Source organism: Prionailurus viverrinus, chromosome A1 (genome assembly GCF_022837055.1).
Source record: "Prionailurus viverrinus isolate Anna chromosome A1, UM_Priviv_1.0, whole genome shotgun sequence".
Classification (NCBI taxonomy): domain Eukaryota; kingdom Metazoa; phylum Chordata; class Mammalia; order Carnivora; family Felidae; genus Prionailurus; species Prionailurus viverrinus.
In genome coordinates, this window is record NC_062561.1 from 74,098,885 (window position 1) to 74,119,105 (window position 20,221).

Genomic DNA, 20,221 nt, shown 5'->3' on the forward strand with positions numbered 1-20,221 from the left:
GTTTTATAGATGAGGGAACCAAGGAACAAATTAAATGCTTAAAATCACAAGCAGATTATTGACAGGACTAATTAAAATTAGGTTCCCAGACTGCTAGTCCTGTCCAATATATTAACATGACCCCAAGTCAACTTTGTATATACATCATGGTATATAATGTATTTCTTAGAAGATCTACCCACAGTCCACTAGTTTTGTTTACCTTAATAATATTGCTCTATTTTGTTACCTATAGTAACTTCTTTTTAAGGGCATTTTCAGTGCCTGGGGAAATGTATATGTGCTCCGAAGTGCAGCCAGGCATATACATGTGCAGGTGCACAGGGAACATGCACCCTTAGCCTTCCTATTTAGTCTGAGCAGGAAGGAATTGAAACTTGATGCCAGTGCCCAGAGCACATTCTCTAACATTCTGGCGTGGTTGTGTGATTCTAAAAATGATGTTCACACCCGGGCAGGTGACCTAAACAGTCCGCGGCCGCTGCGTCACAGGACATTACAGCTGTGAAGTCTTATATAACTCTTGGCATGGAGGTTCAAAAATGGATCACTTTGCCCACATAGTCTTCACGGACCTGTCCGAGTGTTTATATTCGCCTACTGGCTCTAGCTCTATTCATGAGACACGCGCATGGAATGTTCCTGCTGTTCTTCAGCCCCCTTGTTTACAGGCATTCCAGCCTCCTTGCTGTATACCCAGAGGCTCCCAAAGCCGCAGCTGTCAGGATTCTAATCCCTTCCACAAGGACTCGCTGCCAGTGTATACAGTAGCAAACTGCGTGCTTCTGGGCTCGCCTTTCATGCACCCTCAGTGGTCTCTCCAGCAAAACAAAAGTTGTGGATGATACTTTTTAAACTTCTAGAAACTCAGCCCACCCGTTTAGGTATGTCTGGATTTCACATTTAATAAATGTTGAGCTTTAGGCAGACACGTGTAATAAACACTGCGTCTTTTAGTGGAAGAGGAACGAAGTCGGGGACAGAACGCGTGGCCACTGTTGCTGTTGTTTCACCAGCGACTGCGGGGATGTCATTTGACTTTTTGTTTTCTTTGTCAACTGTAGGGAAAATAATTGGTCTTCTAACTTATTGAGGCATACTGCAAAGAAAAATGTGGTGGCTGTGAAAAGTGATTGGGGATCCCCGGAAGAACGGAGTGCTCTATAACTCCATGGTATTACAGGGATTACGTATGATAGGAGCCAAAACTGAGATGAAAAACATCAAATCATTTCTTCCCTAAATTGGAATAACAGCTTGTTTCAGCTTGTTCACAGGATATGCTCTATTTGAGAGGCACAGAATAATTAATTTTAAACATATTTGGTTCTTCAAAGTAGAAGCTACTTAAAAAGCCCATTTGGTGGTTGAGCTATTAGAACCTGGGTACTTCCTACTAATACAGTGATGGAAACAAGTGAACTTTATATCTACTGCTGTTTCAGATGAAAACTATGGTTTTCACTACCCTGAACAAAATCCATTTTCTCCCAATGTTTTAATCACCTCTTAAATGTTAAGATTGCTATCTGACCAGTCAGTATAAAGATGATGCCTTTTTTTGTGATAGCTAAGGTAGTCCCTGGTGAAGGATGTTTTCTTTCTCCAGTAGCTTCTAAAACTTCTGACTCTTCTCTGTCCGAATTCTTATTTGTATTGCATAGATTGTGTTTTGGTGGTCTATCTTAAATCCTGATTTATCAATATATGAAATTTTAATTGAATTTTCTATACTAGATTTGATGTTAACTTAAGCTTTATTAGGTAAATATAAAAGCACTTAACACACTTTTGAATTATTACCCTTTGATATTTTATTATATTATTTGCCTAGTTTTCAAGAAATGATCAAGAAAACGTCAATATATAGCCATCCATTAGTTCATCACTTAATGGATTCAGGAACTCAAAAAGGTAAATTATTTTATGTTTCTTTATGTAATTTAGCCAATTCTAAGAAGACAAACGACTAATAGAAGTGCTTACGTTTGTGGTATTTACTAATGTCTTGCCTTTTTTGTTTTAAGTTTATTTATTTATTTACGAGAAAGAGAGAGAATCCCAAGCAGGCTCCACGCCCAGTGTGGAGCCCAATGTGGGGCTTGATCTCATGACTATGAGATCATGACCTGGCCCCAAATCAAGGGTTGGATACTTAACTGACTGAGCCACCCAGGCACCCTGGCATCTTTTTTTTTTTTTTTAAGTTTATTTTTGAGAGAGAGAGGCAGGGAGGGGTAGAGAGACAGGGAGAGAGGATCCAAGCGGCCTCTGCACTGTCAGTGTGGAGCCCGACTCAGGGCTCGAACTCACAAACCATGAGATCATGACCTAAGCTGAAATCAAGGGTCAGTTGCTTAACTGACTGAGCCACCCAGGTGCCCCAGTGTTCCCTAATGTCTTAAAGAGAACTAGGACTTACCAATTGCATATTGTATCTTGGCTTGTATTTGCTAACCTGAAAAAATCTATAATAATGCGTGATGTCTACTGCTGTACCTATGGTCCTGATGATATGTTATAGATAATTTTGACAGACAAATTAGATATATAGACTTGCTAAGTACTTGGAGTCTTTTTTAAATACGAAAAAGTAGAATAAATTTTTCCTCACGTGCTACACACTAAATACATGACTGTGATTTCTAAGTTATTTCTTTTTAGATAGGAGGAGAGATAAAAGTAGTTTTAGGTAGGGCTGCAAGTTTTTATAAATGCCTGCATGAAAGATGATTTAGACTTATAGAAAAACATTTTAAGTCTGTGTTTATGGTTCCTCTGATGTATTAATTAGAGAAAAGTACATCATGCAATTTGATCTCTGAGGATAGAGGAATTTAAGTTTGAATTCTGCTGCAATAGTAGTTATTTGAAATTGATTTTTACATCATTTTAAGTATCAAGAGTGACTTTTCATGGGTTGTGTAATGCAACTGTCCCCATTGCCTTGAGATAAAAGTGCAGACAGACACTCTTGACCGCCTTGGAGGAGTGACTACTATGTTTTTGTAGAACATTTGTCATACAAATTTAATTATCTTGGCTTCTTTCTTCTCTCTCCTTTGTCTATACACTGTGGAAGTTTTCTATGAAATGTAGTCCTGCTTTTTAAATTTTTCCTTTTTTAGGCATACCAGGTGGCCTCTACCTAGGTGAGCATATCTTTAGGCCAAGAGAGCTGGGTGGGTGCCCAGTGTTGGCAGCCTACGTGGCTTCTACACAAACAGTTTTACTGTAGTGATTTTTGCAAACCTAAACATTTAAAGTCATGATCACTTGGAGAATCCAGCCATTTAGGTGATTTGAATGAAGATGCGATTTCTGTGCAGTTTATGAATAAAATTTCGCCATTATCATTATCATTAGTAACAATACTTGGTTTCAACTGTGCGTACAATAATTTGGCAAGTTACAAAGGAAGTGGAAGGGGTTCAAGGTAAGGTTGAGACAGAACTAGTATTAAAATATTTTATAACATGAGAAAACACACCCCATAATCATCTACAGAGCCAATTAAAGCTTTAAAAATATGTTCACAGGCAGAGTAAGTGTGTGCTGCTGGGGCATGAGAATCAGATGGCATTTTGTTGGAAAGACTTCCACTAACCAGTGGAACACTCACTTCTTGGGTGCTAAAGGATATTGACTTTCCCTGTCCTCACTCTTAAACTTAAGTGTCTTGTGCTTGGAAAAGATGGAGCAAACCCATAGCCCAGTTCTTCTATTTTGCCACTGTCCTGAAGGTCCAAGAATTCTAGGATGTCACCTAAATTATACACGGATTAAAGTTAGGACTGTGGTAGACACTAAAACGTCCTCTATCTGGTTTCTAATGCTACATCAAGAGTCCAAGCCGCGTAACACCTCATCCACATTAACTTTTCAAAATATCTTGTGTTGCCTACCTCTCAACAGCCACTCTCCAGCTGTTAGCCCGCATAGCAATGTGTTACAAAATAGCTCTTCAGGGTCTGCAGTCTTGGAACAGGTTAGTCCTAACCCAAGGCTCAGTGATTTCTGTGCACGACTCCCAAATCGGCCTTACTGCCGTGTCAGATCAGAGCAGATACCAAAATGGGATTAAATGTTGCAGGAGATTTACCGGGGGAAGTGTTTGTGGAGAATAAGGAAGGAAGGAACAGAAGTGGGCAGGGGGAAGCCATCAGATCACGGTGCAGGTCTGACGTGTTCGAGAGGAGAGGGAGCGAGGCACCCACTAGGTACGGGTCATCTGTGGAATGGGAGCGGGCTGGCTTTAGCGGGTAGCCCCAAGGGGAGACATGGCTTCTGAGGGACACAGCGGGAGCTGTCAGGCAGCTATGGTCCCGGCGGCAGGCTCCCTTAGTCTGAACAGCACAGCTCTGTGGCTAGCATGTCCTACTGCAGGATAATCTGCATGATTTTTTTGCCTTTTGCAGATTTACACCCCCACCCAACCTATCTTTTCTGTCTCAGTTTATGGCAACTTCATTCCCTGGCTACCCAGAAATCTGGAATCAGCCTGGTCCTTCCTTATACCCTTCATCACTATCTCCCATCAATTTTACCGACTCCTGTTTCCCGACTCCTCATGCCCCCGGACAGCGTCAGTCACCTTGATTCAGGTGTTTATTATTTCTTCTCATGACTGTCATAGCTGTCTTCCACCTGGCTGCCCCTACTCTAGGCCAGCTCCCCCTCCTTATCTTCTGTACATCTTTCTTTATAGCTGCAGGATCTTTTCAAAAATTCAAATCTTGTCACATTTGCCTTGTGCTTAAAATTCCTCAGTGTCTCATTCTTTTCAATAGGACAAAATCAAGACTTCTTAGCATGACCTAAGAATTTTATCTCCTGCAACCCCCCCCCCCGCCCCCCGCCCCCACTCATCCTACATTTTAGTTCTCAGAGTTTCCTAAACCGGAAAATTGGTCAAGAGTCTTTGCCAATGGGCCTTTGCACATGTTGTTTTCTCTGCATGACGTCTTGCCCTCTCTCATTTGACTCCAGGACTCATAATCATCAGGGCTCAGGTCCTGCTTTCCTGAGCTTTCTCTTTCTATTTTTGAGTGAACTAGTTAGATCTCTATTATAACAGGTGTGTGTTACCCTATCTTTATATTCATAGTGCCCAGGTACTCAGTAAAATGAGTGGATGAATGAATTAGCTCTAACTGGGGCTATTGGCTGGACTTACAATTTGCTCATTAGGAATGATCTGTTTCTGGTCCCCAGTCAGTTGATTCTTTTCAGAACCAAGTATACTGTATTCTGTAGGGATATCAGGTGAAAACCTTCCACAAGCATCTTTATAAATCTTTCCAGAGTTGGATCAATGGCTTTTATAAGCCACATTACCTTAATATATAAAGAAGAAAGTTTTAGTAATTGTATTGCTGTTTAGGGGACATATCAAACTATATAGTCTGAGGTGATAAATTTTACGTAGTAGGGGGAGTATGACCGCACATATAATTGCTAATGTGAGAAATCATTCATAAGCAGCCTGAACAACTATTTGCTAAACTGACACATCCTCCACGTGTTGAATAAATATAACTCTTAAATAACAGTCTGCCTCAGACGTCTTCAGAACACCAGGGTGAGTGTCACGTTTGCATGTCCATTGCTACCCTCGAGGGGAGGATCTACCACAACTTCTACAGCTCGCGAAAGCAGGCTTGGCTCCTGGACCCAGTGTCGCCCTAGTTCAACTCTTGCGGCTCTTGCCAGGATCATTGCAACTGTGTTCTACTAATCAGCTTCCACCTAGCCTTCACTGCTGCTGTCAGCTAAATTTGCTCCTGTCAGTTCCTGCCACAGCTCCTCACCTGAGAAGCACACAGTTGTTCCCTTTGTCCCCACAAGTCCAACCCCAACCTGTCCCTGCAACCACTTATTTTCTACAGCACCCCAACATGCACCTTGTACACCAACTCTGGGGGGGCTTTTGACCACTCCCCGGGAACTTTCCTCTCCCTTGACCTTGCTTCCTCCCTTCTCTGCCTGGCCACCTACCTCTTCCCTCCTCCTTGAGAACAGCTTCTCCAGATTCGCCCACTACTGGTGCTTCCCAGAGCACTTTAGAAATACTTCTTATTGTGCTTGTCACACTTCATTCACATTTGTTTAGGTGTCTGTCCCCATGGGGATCCCAGCAAGCAAACTTTGAGTACAACTAATTTTGGTTCTTTTTTTCCTTTCCATTTGCATCCTGAGCCATCTAGTAAAGGGCGAATTGTCTTTCTTCTGTAAATGTGACCTCATTTGATCCACTGCATCAAAGTGACGGCCTCTGTATATTCTTGAAACTAAGCAGAACTCCAGACAAAAAATATTTGTGAAATCTTCTCGGGGATTAGTTTTAACATCAGGCCCAAGACCTTGACATTGCTGAGACATCCAGAATTCTTTCAGGTTAGCCTGTGACCATTTACTAATTGGAAAATAAAATCTTTAACATCTTTTTTTTTTTAATCTCTAGCTATTTCTAAAAAGCACATGACATTCATCTTTGAATAGAAGATTCAGTTGAATGACAAGGCTCTTTCATTTAGTAGAGGGGTTTTTACTTTAAATTTTGCTGACGGGTTTTCATGACAACCCTTAAATGGAAGCTTAAATTCACCTGTCAGAGCTATTAAAGACATTTTTTTTTGGGGGGGGGGAGGGTGTACTACTGTGATCTGGCCCTTCCATTTATTACTGTTGTTAATGACCTTAAAAGTATAAAAGAGAAGAATCTAGACAGAGCTCCTGTTTTTGAAGGCTTACTACAATCCAGTCTCTGAAGTGAATTTTCCTCTTAAGAAAAGCATCATCATAATGTAGCAGAATCCTGCTAATTTTCACTTCATACTTGAAACACCTTTAATTCTCAGGAGAACAAGAGCACCTGGTAGATTTTATTCGCTGTCAGCAAAGATTTTAATAGCAGGAAAATGGTGCTTAAGACTTTTTTGTATCAAAGAGCATTAAAATAGGTAAGCCCGAAATAGCAACATAGTTCATTGTAATGCTGTCTTAATTATGTTTTATTTATAATTTGTTTTGATATTTGTTTCAATGTTAAATTCATTAATAATACTCTTAAGATTATAGTAGATAACTTTTATCTAAAAGTAAAGATAATCAGAAGCTTTCTGCTTTTCATATAGGAAAGTCAAGATTCAACATTTTGTGTAACATGACTCAGTTTTAGTTACTTGTCCCAGGGCCTAAGTGCTAGGTAACAAGGGGAGACTATGTGTGGAAAAAATATTCTTCAGAAATATAATTAGAATTCCATTGTATGATAACGATACTACTTTTTGGAAAAAATTTGTCTTCAAATCTTAACTAAAGGCCAAAGAATATCTATTGATTCATTAATCTTCTTAAGATTCATTCCCATATTCAACAAATAACTAAGCATTCATTTTATTTTATTAAAAATTGGTTTTAGGGGCGCCTGGGTGGCGCAGTCGGTTAAGCGGCCGACTTCAGCCAGGTCACGATCTCGCGGTCCGTGAGTTCGAGCCCCGCGTCGGGCTCTGGGCTGATGGCTCAGAGCCTGGAGCCTGTTTCCGATTCTGTGTCTCCCTCTCTCTCTGCCCCTCCCCCGTTCATGCTCTGTCTCTCTCTGTCCCAAAAATAAATAAACGTTGAAAAAAAAATTGGTTTTAAACGTTTATTTTTGAGAGAGAGAGAGAGAGAGAGAGAGAGAGAGAACGCATGAGCGCATGAGAGAGCGGGGGAGGGGCAGAGAGAGACACACACAGAATCTGAAGCAGGCTCCAGGCTCTGAGTTGTCAGCACACAGCCCGATTCAGGCCTCGAACCCACGAACCGTGAGATCATGACCTGAGATGAAGTCGGACACTCAATGGACTGAGCCACCCAGGCGCCACATAAGCATGTATTTTAAAAAACATATTCTTTGAATATTATGTTTGGAGGATAGATTTCTCCTTTTTATTACAAGTTTCATGTAAGAATGCCCTTATAACTAACGCAGCTCTTTCCACTGGATTTCAGTTCAGAGGCTCTTGTCATCAAAGCGGTGATATTGCTAAAACTTAATATTAAACATGTCTTTTGATTTAAATAAATAACTACTGTTAAAATTGTTATTTAAATCTTTAAATAGAAGTTTATGCTGAAAAACAGCAAAGTTTTAAGATAGAAATAACTGCGTGTGTGTGGGTGGGTGTATTTGCTTTTTTTTTTTTTTTAACATTTATTCAGTTTTGATAAACAGAGAGACAGAGCATGAGTGGGGGAGGGGCAGAGAGAGAAGAAGACACAGAATCCAAAGTAGGCTTCAGGCTCTGAGCTGTCAGCACAGAGCCTGACATAGGGCTCGAACTCAAGAACAGTGAGATCATGACCTGAGTAGAAGTCGGACTCTTAACTGACTGAGCCACCCAGGTGTCCCAACTTTTTAAAATCCTACATATTACATCTAGACAAATTATTTTAAAAACCAAATTTGGTACATTGTAGTTTCCTGTTATAAATTACACTAAATTTTTCTGAGACTTACTTCTTAAGGAATGCCTATAGTATTTGTATATTATTTAAATGTAGAAGAGAATATTAATATAAAACATTATCAGTTAAATTTTATTCAACCTGACAATATTTTCTGTATGATACATAGCATCCTAGGTATATAATTAATTTTGAATGACCACATATGGGTAGAGTTGTACTCTTTTAAGTATATAAGCAATTAATAGTGGCTATTGTTTCATTAATCTCTTTGGAGATCCTTTATTTTGGAAAGTGTAAATAATTTGATTATAATAATATATTCACATCTATATTTTTAGATCTCACTTCTTTATGAAGGTAAAGTTGTAGTCATTCTTAAAAAAATGACTAGTTTTGTTTATTTAGAAAGACTGTAAAAAACAGGAATCATTTGCTATTACACTCTTGTTAGGACAGCAGCACTAATCTGGTCTACTAACCTTTAAAAGAAAGTGCAACGTCAGAGATGTCAGGTTGTAGCAGTAAATATTCACTGGCAAAGTTTTTATATCAAAGATTGGAACTTTAGGAGACACTCCTGGGATTTAGTGTACTCTAACATCTATTAATCCCTGATACCTTGGGTAACTTCTCAGAAAGCACTGCATTTACAGAGAGTATGCTAGGAGGTCCAAGAAGGCACATTCAGCTAAAGGTCAGGGAAGCAATTAATGTTCTCTGCTTTTCCCCAAAGAACATCCACAGCAAATCTGCCTCCTCCCCTACCCCATTTTAGCAAGGCATGTGAATATAATGAGATGAAAGTTAAAGTTCAAGAAAAGCATATTACCAACATTATTTGGTTCTTAGAGTCCTTCTTGCATGTGAATGCATGCCATCATTGAAAGAGTGCAGTGCAATTGATTACAAGGGTGGCTTTTACTAAAAGTATTGGTTTTTCATTTCTTAAGTTTTTCTAGATCTCTGCCAAGGGTCAGTGTTTGTGGTGCTGTAGACTGGAGTGTAGACTGGGCCCTTCCTATAGTGTGCTGTTAAGTTAGAGTGTTTTGGGGGTGATACCTGGTTCTGTGTGGATCCTTGGAAGGACTCTACTGAAGGATCACAGAATTTAGGACGGGAAATCATGTTGACAGGAAGTCCTTCCTGTGACTCTGGCCTCTGAAGAAAGTTTTCAACAGTGTCAAACTTGATCTACCTCCATCTTGCCATTCTGCTCCCCGAACACTAGGGAATGATGTTACTGAAGCTAAGAGGACAGAGCTGGCAATAACATCTTCTCTTAGGACTCAGGGACTCAAGACTGTCACTTCTATTCTTGCCTCAGTGCAATGGAGAAGTTTGAAAGCCACTTGAGGCTTTCACATACTCTTGAGTCCAGAATTTTTAAGACTGGCACTGGGGCCATGTATGTATTTGCATATTTTCCCCTTTGCTAAAATTTTAGAACACATTTTAAAAATAGAAGTTTGCTCACCATGAAGCTTACTTTTAGGAATAATAGACACAAAAATTGGTGTCAGATTTTGGCTTAATATTGAGAAGAATTTTCAATAGTCACATTTTCTAAATGCACCTCGTGAAGTAGCACATTTATCTTCATTGGAAATGCTGAAAGAGGTTGCACAAGCTGACTATGTAGTTTACACCCAACAGGAACATGAGGTTCCCAAATTAGGTGTAAGGTTCGGCTAGAAGGTATCTGAGGTGTTTTCCATCTTGACATTCTAGGATTCTATGACATTTTAATTTTGAGTGGTGCATCTGTTTTAAAACTTTGAATAGTTGCAATGTTGGAAATTGTGAAAGTTTTTAACTTTTTGAGATTTGGGAAATAAATTTTCTAGCAGGAGCTTATTTTCTATGAAGACCAGAAAGAGAAGTTTTTATACTGCTCCCCAGTTTTTTGGAAATACTTGTATTTGTTATTTGTTTATTTACTTGCTTATTTTTGGACTCAGGACTGAGGTGTGAGTTAATCATCCCCATCAGGTCATGATGCACTCTCATCAGGCAAGACTCCACTGTTGTATGTATATCTGTCTGTATGTTCCTTCCTTCCTTCCTTCCTTCCTTCCTCCCTCCCTCCCTCCCTCCCTCCCTCCCTCCCTCCCCTCCCCCCCTCCTCCCCTCCCCCTTCCCTTCTCCTCCCCTCCCCCTCCCCCCTCCCTTCTCCTTCCCTGCCTCCCCCTCCCCTCCCTTCCTTCCCTCCCCTCCCCTCCCCTCTCCTCCTCTTCCCTCCCCTCCCCTTCCCTCCCCTCCCCTCCCCTCCTTCTTCTTTTACCTGTTAAGAACTATGTTGAAGAGAACTAGACCCGGATTCAGTGCTGAGGTGGGGGAAGTGGCCAGAAGGACTAGCCAGACTCAAAAGCACAGAAACAAGACTTGAAAAGTCAATGGAATTTAACAATTGGTATAAGAAATAAATAGCTTCTCCGTTAATGCAAATCATAGATCAAAGGTTAAACTTAAGACAGTTCCTTTGTGAAGACATCCCTTAGTAACCACCACCATGGTGAGTTACCCCTTCTTTATTTAACTCTGGAATTTTCTTTTATTCCCCAGCTTTACTGAGGCATAATCGACTATTAAATAGAGGTTATATACATTTAAGATGTATGATTGATGTTTTGAGATATATATATATATATATATATATATACACATATATATACATACACACACCCTTATATATTATATATATGTATAGATATATATTATATATATGTATGTATATATGTATATATATTACATATATGTAAAAATAGATATATGTGTCTATATGTATAGATATATAGAAATGAACATGACAAGCTAATTAACATATCCATCACTTCACGTTGTTACTGTTTTTCTTTTTGTAAGAACCCTTAAGATCTACTCTCTTAGAAAATTTCAAGTATACATTATTATTAACTGTAGTCACCATGCTCTACATTGGATCTCTAGAACTATTCATCTTGCATAAAGGAAACTTTGTACCCTTTGACCACTATCTCCCCCTTGCCCCTAGCCCTGCCCCTGGCAATCACCGTTCTACTCTCTGCTTCTATGAGGAAGTATAGAATTTTCTGTCTGGTACCTCACAATCCAGTATTTTTGTTTACATGGTGATCTTGTTATATTATTAGTTTCATGACCAAAGTACAATAACAGTTATAATAATGATAATAATTTATCAAGCTTTAGGTAGCAGTCAAGGTGCTAGGCACTTTACATGAATCATCTTATTTAAAGCTCCCAACACTATTTGATGTAGATTCTTCTGTCACGTTTTACAAATAAGGAAATAGAGACTTAGAGGTGTGTATCTTGCTCTGTAACTAATTTGTTCTTAGAGATGGCTAGTTTTTAAAAGTTACATTATAGCTTTTTAGGAGTAGAGAAGGAGCTTTGGAGCCACCAAAAGAATTCAAATTTAGCTCCTTCATTTACAAGTTGCATGAGCTTGGTCAAGTTAATAAAGCTCTCTGAATTTTAGTTTTGTTATCTGTAAAAGTACAAAGAATAATGCCTTACCTCACAAAACTGTTGCAAAAATTACATGAAATAAAAGAAATTACATGAAGTTACATATATAATATATTTAACATGGTCTGGCATGTTTAAAATGTGCTCAGTAACTGGTGATGTTGCCTATGAACCTTATGCAGTGTCCTGGATATTAAGATGCCGTTAATTGTCCCAAAGTAATGTACTTAAAATAAGTAATAATAAAATAATACAAGGGTATATTGTTGGGTGGTATTGAATATCTTTTGTCATAAAGGGAATACTATGATGCATTTTTGAAATAGCTGCAATTGCATTGTGTACCCAATATGAATAGTCAAGATCTTATGTTTCATCGCCAATCTTTCTCTTGTTTTAGATAGATTGGTAGCCTTTGAAAATAATTGCTTTTTTAAAAAATATCAATTATTGTTTGTTTCACATGGCTTTGCAGAAATGAATAATGGTGATTTCAACTTTGGTGAAAATCAGAAAGCTGTGGACATATGAAATGTTAGCTTGTAGTATGAGTTATTTTAAAATAGTTCACCTTGCTTTTATACTGCAGATAAGGTCAATGAATATTCAAAAGTAACTTAGAATAAGTAGAAATGCTACATTTCCATCAGTTCTTTTTCCTGGTTTTTACTAACACAACAACCACAACCATTAACTTCTTCTTTTCCTTTCAGAGAAGAGAGATGATGACAGCAAGAAAGTGGTTGCAGAGATCATGGCAAGATGTTTTGTTCCAAGTTTAATAACAACCACCTCCTGGGAGGGATTTCATTTTGTTGGTCATGAGATTCGAATTACTGAAGCCATGGATTCTTACGGTGCTGTCGTTTGGCCATCGGTATAATTTCACATAGAATTTGCTACCTTTCAATGATTTTTCAGCCAGTTTTGTTCATTACTGTGTACTATTTGGAAGAAAGAAAATAGGTTCTATTGTTCTAGTTTATGACCTCAAACAGCACTAAAACTTGGGAAAACACTTCCAGCAATCAGTTCTATTTTTGACTTGAAGGGTTGATTGACAACAAGCACTGTTTACACTGCCAGTGTTTTGTGACCATTGGAGTTTACAATAGCAAACATTTTTATTTCCCATTAAAACTGGCTCCATTTGAGTTAAATAGTCATAATGAAATCTATTAGTCTCAACATGCAGAGTGTTCTAAAATGTCACCAATCCTTTACCAATTGTCCATGAAGGGGACAGACCCCCCCCCCCCCCCCCCCCACTGTCTGCCCCAATCCCACACACTTCTTTGAAATGACTATTATTATTATAAGTTGATTTCTTTGTTTTATTTTATTTTTTAAAAATGTTTATTTATTTTTGAGAGCACGAGTAGAGGAGGGGCAGAGAGAGAGAATCCCAAGCAGGTGTCACTGTCAGCACAGAGCCTGAAACGGGCCTTGAACCTACGAGCCATGATCATGACCTGAGCGGAAGTTGGTCATTCAACTGACTGAGCCACCCAGGCACCCCAGAAGTTGCTGTCTTTAAAGATAATCAGGGGCATCTTGGTGACTCAGCTGGTTGAGCATCTGACTTAGGCTCAGGTCATGATCTTGCAGTTCATGAGTTTGAGCCCCGTGTTGGGCTCTGTGCTGACAGCTCAGAGCCTGGAGCCTGCTTCAGATTCTGTGTCTCCCTCTCTCCATCTGCCCCCTTCTTCTTCTCTGTCTCTCTCTCAAAAATAAAAAGAAAAAACATTAAAAAAAATTTAAAGATAATCAAACCTACACAATTGAGTTCCATAGTTTCATTTCTCTTATCTCCCCAACAGTACCCAAGGACTTTTTCTAGTCTAAATATTGAACCTATTGGAGGATGTACCTCTGTTGTGATGTGTATGTACACATACACATGTTCACACATGTACATACATATAGTATTAGTGTATATGGTGTATTTATCTAATAGACTTTAATTTCAGTTTCTGTTGTTACTTGCCGAGCCCTTTTTTTTTTTTTTTTTTTTTTTTTTTTTAACTTTCATAGGCCCTTGTTCTATGCTATTTTCTGGAAACAAATGTAAAGCACTATAATATGGTTGACAAAAATGTGATTGAAATTGGAGCTGGAACAGGGCTGGTCTCCATCGTGGCAAGTTTACTTGGTAAGTAAGGACTCTTGATTGAATGGGGTCAGAGAATTACATGATCAGATGCAATTACTTGCTTTTGCTGTCTAGTTTACTATAACCTAGGCTAATTTTTAGCTCCTTAATTGTTTGAATGGGCTTCATCAAGAAACACTGCCAATTTTATTTATTTATTTTTTTGTTTGTTTGTTTTGAGACAGAGACAGAGACAGCGAGTGGGGAGGGGCAGAGAGGGAGAGAGAGAATCTCAAGCAGGCTCTACACTGTCAGCGCAGAGTTTGATGTGGGGCTCGAACTCACGAAACCGCGAGATCATGACCTGAGCTGAAACCAAGAGCCAGACACTTAAGCGACTGAGTCACCCAGGCATTCTGAAACACTGCCAATTTTAAAGTCACCTTACTGGTTTCTTTCAGAATTTTCTGTGAAGTTGTATTAATTCTGCTCATGGAGAACCAAGTCACGAGTGTATTGTAACTGGGAGCTGTGTTCAGGCCTCCTGGCTGCTAGGGGAGTCATGTGGGATACAAGGCCCAGGGGGATGTCTTGCGCTGGCTCTGGCCATCTTTGTTTAAATGGTAGCCCTGTTTCAACATTCCTGAGCAGCCAGATATTCCTTTTGGGTTTTGGAGCCCTGTGCTTTCGTGAAAAAGTACCTGTTGGAAGAGAGAAGGAGTATTATCAATCATGTCTGCTTCTAATTTTAGGTGTTTCCCCTTGAATTCCTTTTCCCAGCTCACCTCTGTTCTTTTTCTGGGACCCCTTCTTCTCTTACCAGTGTTCCCTTGTCTCATGGAATGTGTGACAGTCTCTACATATGCCTGAGCCTGCTTCACTTCCTCTCTTGTTGTTACCTGTTGCATTGCCTCTGTTTAGCTGCCTTCTCTGATGGGTGCTCGCCAGGTCTGTCTTGGTTTTCTTGATCTTTAGAAGTGCACACCTGCCAGTCTACAATCTTGAGAGGAATTCAAAATTTAGCAATTTACAATTTTCTAAATTCTGGGGAAATATAGGACCCTTGAAGTCTTCCATATATATTTTAAAATTGCTTCTTCAGATATTGCTTTCTGAAGTCAGTATTCCATTTAGTATGGGTACTCAGAGAGGTACTACTGGATTTGTACCCAAAGGCTTCCTGATCAGGAGCACATTTGTGCTTCAGAAAGTCATTTGTTCCATTAAAAATAATTGGTCCTTTTAGGCTACTTGTATAACAACACAAATAACAAAAGATGGAGACAGATGGTGTTCTGCTCTCTAGACACAAAGATCTTCATAGTCAGGTAGTTCATATTCACTCTGGGCAGTTGGGGGTGGTGGTGGGAGGAGGTCTTCCTGATCTTGGGATTTTAAAGAGATTTGTTGAAAATGATAGACCCACCCACACTAGAATGTGACAATTCATATTTCTCTGATTCTACCAATGATACGCATGTTTCATATTTCCCACAAAACATAATCAATGGCCAGAGAAACTTGTCATCGTGACTAAGGAGTGGTTTCTTAACTGGTCTGGGCTGTGCTATACTTCTCTCCCAGTTCTGCTTTCTTATTTCTTACACCAGTCTTTTCTTGTCTGATGATGTGGAATTGGCCAGTCCCTAGATTTATTTACACGTTATATTCAGTCTCTGCTACTGCTCAAATTTTACTTTAAGGGCCAAATTTTATTGGTTATTGGTTTTTACAATTTTGCCTCTTCCAATTTCTTCCTGAAAATGACCACTACTATTCGCTTTTCACTCAGAGGCTGTGCACATCTTCTTCATACGAGTATTCTGTCCTGCATCTGTGGTCCTTGGCTGTAGGAACACTATGTGTGTGTCAGGGCTAGGTTTTAAACATCTTTTGATGGGAAGATTCATATTTGTAAAGTGGTCAAGCTGAGAACTTGTGCATAAACATGGATGTCATGACATTTCCAATGTAATTGCATTAAAAATTCTTTCTGCACCTGAGTGCCTCCTGTTCAGTGATAGAATGCCTATGTAATATACCCTCATTTCGGTTCACATGACTTGGGCTCAGCATTCTTTTAGCAAATAACCTATGCACTGCAAATAACCTATGTACTGAAATAACCTATTTCAGCAGTGATTTCTGATTTTTCCATTGAGGGTTCCAAATACTTTTTTCTTTAATTTTTATTATTTTATTTTTAATTTATTTATTTTTAAATTTACATCCAAGTTAGTTAGCATATAGTGTAACAATGATTTCAGGAGTATATTCCTTAATGTCCCTTACGCATTTAGCCCATCCCTCCTCCCACAACCCCTCTGGCAACCCTCTGTTTATTCTCCATATTTAAGAGTCTCTTATATTTTGTCTCCCTCCCTGTTTTTATATTATTTTTGCTTCCCTTCCCTTATGTTCATCTGTTTTGTATCTTAAATTCTTCATATGAATGAAGCCAAATGATATTTGTCTTTCTCTAATTTTGTTTGCATTAATACCCTCTAGTTTCATCCACACAGTTGCAAATGGCAAGCTTTCATCCTTTTTGATTGATGAGTAATACTCCATTGTACATATATACCACATCTTCTTTATCCATTCATCCAGCGATGGACATTTGGGCTCTTTCCATACTTTGGCTATCGTTGATAGTGCTGCTATAAACATGGGGGTGCATGTGTCCCTTCGAAACAGCACACCTGTATCCCGTGGATAAATGCCTAGTAGTGCAATTGCTGGGTCGTAGGGTAGTTCTATTTTTAATTTTTTGAGGAGCCTCCATACTGTTTTCCAGCGTGGCTCCACCAGCTTGCATTCCCACCAGCAGTGCAAGAGATCCTCTCTCTCCGCATCCTTGCCAACATGTTGTTGCCTGAGTTGTTAATGTTAGCCATTTTGACAGGTGTGAGGTGGTATCTCATTGCGGTTTTGATTTGTATTTCCTTGTGGATGAGTGATGTGGAGCATTTTTTCATGTGTTGGCTGGCCATCTGGATGTCTTCTTTGGAGAAGTGTCTATTCATGTCTTCTGACCATTTCTTCACTGGATTATTCACTGTTTGGGTGTTGAGTTTGATAAGTTCTTTATAGATTTTGGATCCTAACCTTTTGTCTGATATGTCATTTGCAAATATCTTCTCCTATTCTGTCGGTTGCCTTTTAGTTTTGCTGATTGTTTCCTTGGCTGTGAGAGATTTTTTATTTTGATGAGGTCCCAATATTTCATTTTTGCTTTTGTTTCCCTTGCCTCTGGAGACGTGTTGAGTAAGAAGTTGCTATGGCCAGGATCAAAGAGGTTTTTGCCTGCTTTCTCCTTGAGGATTTTGATGGCTTCCTTACATTTTCTTACATTGAGGTCTTTCATCCATTTTGAGTTTATTTTGGTGTCTGGTGTAAGAAAGTGGTCCAGGTTCATTCTGCATGTCGCTATCCAGTTTTCCCAGCACCACTTGCTGAAGAGACTGTCTTTATTCCATTGGATATTCTTTCCTGCTTTGTCAAAGATTAGTTGGCCATACACTTGTGGGTCCATTTCTGGGTTTTCTATTCTGTTCCATTGATCTGAGTGCCTATTTTTGTGCCAGTACCATACTATCTTGATGATTACAGCTTTGTTATACAACTTGAAGTCTGGGATTGTGATGCTTCCAGCTTTGGTTTTCTTTTTCAAGATTGCTTGGCTATTCGGGGTCTTTTCTGGTTCCTTACAGATTTTAGGATTATTTGTTCTAGCTCTGTGAGGAATGCTGGTGTTATTTTGATACGTATTGCATTGAATATGTAGATTGCTTCGGGTAGTGTTGACGTTTTATCAATATTTGTTTTTCCTATCCAGGAGCATGGAATCTTTTTTCCATTTTTTTGTGTCTTCTTCAATTTCTTTCATAAGCTTTCTATAGTTTTCAGTGTATAGATTTTTTATCTCTTTGGGTAGATTTATTCCTAGGTATTTTATGGTTTTTGATGCAGGAGTTTCCAAATCCTTTGACTTTTCCCTTTCTCTAGATTATTTTTCTCCTAGCGTATAGTAAATAGAAAATAACAACAGAAATAATAATAAAACAAAAACCCCAGGAGAACAGAAAATGCAATGGAGTGCAAAAGTACCATGGGAATCTAATTTTTTTTTAAGGGGATGTATAAGGCTACTTTAGCATCTGTTTTGAAGAGATTTCCTTCCTGTGTGTAGTGACCAGTCTTTTCCGCGGGGTTAGCGATTGTGCAGAATTGTAAATGCATGTTGGCCTGAAACCTGATTGCTTTACCTTATCCCTCGAGGGTTACTTTTCCTACTGTTCTTTGTTTCATAGGTGCACATGTGACTGCCACAGATTTACCTGAATTACTTGGAAACCTGCAATATAATATTTCCCGAAACACCAAAATGAAATGTAAGCATTTGCCTCAGGTTAAAGAACTCTCCTGGGGTGTAGCTTTAGATGAGAACTTCCCCAGATCTTCCAACAATTTTGACTACATCCTGGCAGCTGATGTTGTCTACGCTCATCCTTTCCTGGAAGAACTCCTCATTACCTTTGACCATCTGTGCAAAGAAACTACCGTCATCCTCTGGGTCATGAAATTCAGGTTGGAGAAAGAAAATAAATTTGTAGATAGATTTAAGGAGTTATTTGACCTGGAGGAGATTTCCAGTTTCCCCAGCCTGAATATTAAGTTGTATAAAGCTGTGAAGAAAAGCCGGAGGAGTGCAAGGAAAGGAAAGGTGGTTTCCAGAAGAGTGTTCCTTTAAAGAAGACCCTGGATGATCTGATGTAGCAGTGACTTTCCCAAGTCACTTGCCTCATACACTTGCCTCACCCCAGACAGGAATTTTCCCACATATAGCACCTGAGTCTAGAAGATGGCTAAGCCGTACCGTGTGGTCATTGGTTAGGACACAGTCGACTTTTCTTATCCCTCAATAGCACCATTTATTATTATTATCATTTTATTAAATGGTACTATTGTTTTTAATGTGTAATTGTAGGATAATTTTTAATATCTCTAAAATGAACATTGCTATTGCTTTAGACATGAGCTTATCTGATTCTTTAGAAATAAAGAAATGGATTACAATGGGATCTGCAAGTAAATCTGAAAAGGCAGATACATAATATAATGGTAACTAGGAGATTAATTTTGTGGTTTTCCTTAGTGCCACCTTATAGGTGGTCGATGGTCTCTCCTTGGCAGGGTAGGCCTCGAGCACAACCTCTGAAATCAATCATGCATGTGGAGCTGAGGTTACAGGCAAGGACATTTCATTCTAGTAAATGAAAAATGACTGGAGGCAAACATTAACACAGTTGAGATTTTGGAGAAGTAATTGTTTAATTTTCAAGCCATGTACAGTTATGTTGTATCACAGAGAGAGAAATAAATATAAAAACTTTGGGTTGAAAATACACATGAAAAGATTTGGGCTCCTAAACTCAAATAACTAGATACAGGGCTGGTTTTGAAGTTTAAAGCTTTTCTGATGCACATATATAGACCTGGATACCTGAAATCCTACGTGATTTTCTTCACACAGACCTTAGAGATTAGAACAAAGACCGATGTAATTAAAGTCAGTGCAAGGAGGGTAAAAAACGAGGATTCTGTACCAGTGGTTCAGACTCCATTGGTTGGTGGTTATCACTTTTGTGATGTTCTTCAGGCTGGTACTTCTTCTCCTAAGCCCAGCCCTGTGCTTTGCTGGAAGTTGTCAGCTACTCAGGGTCCAGCAGAGCTGACAGAAGGACTTCCTAGGGTCCTGATGTGTAAGAAGGAGGCTGATGTACTCCCAGTGGGTTTTTGGCTGTGCAGCCCACAGGGCTGTCTCCCAGGGACTCCTGACATTTATGTGGTCTTTTCTGGTTTCACAGTCCATTACTACATAAAGTTGTGTGATCCTCACAACTTTTCTAGGAAGTCTAGGGACTATCATTATCCCTGCCTCACATGCAGCCTTGCTGGGGCTGTGAGGGTGGTCACCTGCCCCAAGCACACAGCTCCAGAGGGTGGGCCTCAGACCCAGCTTGTCTGAGAAGAGGGCCTGTGTTCTTTAAGTTTATTTATTTATTTTGAGACAGAGAGTGAGAGAGAGTGAGTGAGCATGCGTACGTGAGCAGGGGAGGGGTGGAGAGAGAGAATCCTAAGCAGACTCTGCACTGTCAGCACAGAGACTGATGGGGGGGGGGGTCGATCTCACAAGCTGTGAGA

At 39.4% G+C, this 20,221-nt stretch overlaps 1 protein-coding gene across 1 annotated transcript; it reads left to right on the top strand.

Annotated features, from left to right (window-relative positions):
• Positions 1–1,844: 1,844 nt before the first annotated feature.
• On the top strand, positions 1,845–18,991 carry LOC125170461 (putative methyltransferase-like protein 21E). Its single transcript, XM_047867127.1, has 4 exons — positions 1,845–1,914; positions 12,636–12,799; positions 13,957–14,074; positions 18,328–18,991. Exons 1-4 carry the CDS (start codon positions 1,845–1,847, stop codon positions 18,765–18,767), a joined length of 792 nt encoding a protein of 263 aa, XP_047723083.1. The 3' UTR covers positions 18,768–18,991.
• The last annotated feature ends 1,230 nt before the right edge of the window (positions 18,992–20,221 follow it).

Excerpts from the sequence above, each read along its gene's own strand:
- LOC125170461 (XM_047867127.1), top strand. The coding sequence starts at position 1,845 with ATGATCAAGAAAACGTCAATATATAGCCATCCATTAGTTCATCACTTA. Across the intron at positions 1,915-12,635 it reads GGATTCAGGAACTCAAAAAG|AGAAGAGAGATGATGACAGC; the intron begins GTAAATTATTTT and ends TTTTCCTTTCAG. Across the intron at positions 12,800-13,956 it reads GTGCTGTCGTTTGGCCATCG|GCCCTTGTTCTATGCTATTT; the intron begins GTATAATTTCAC and ends TAACTTTCATAG.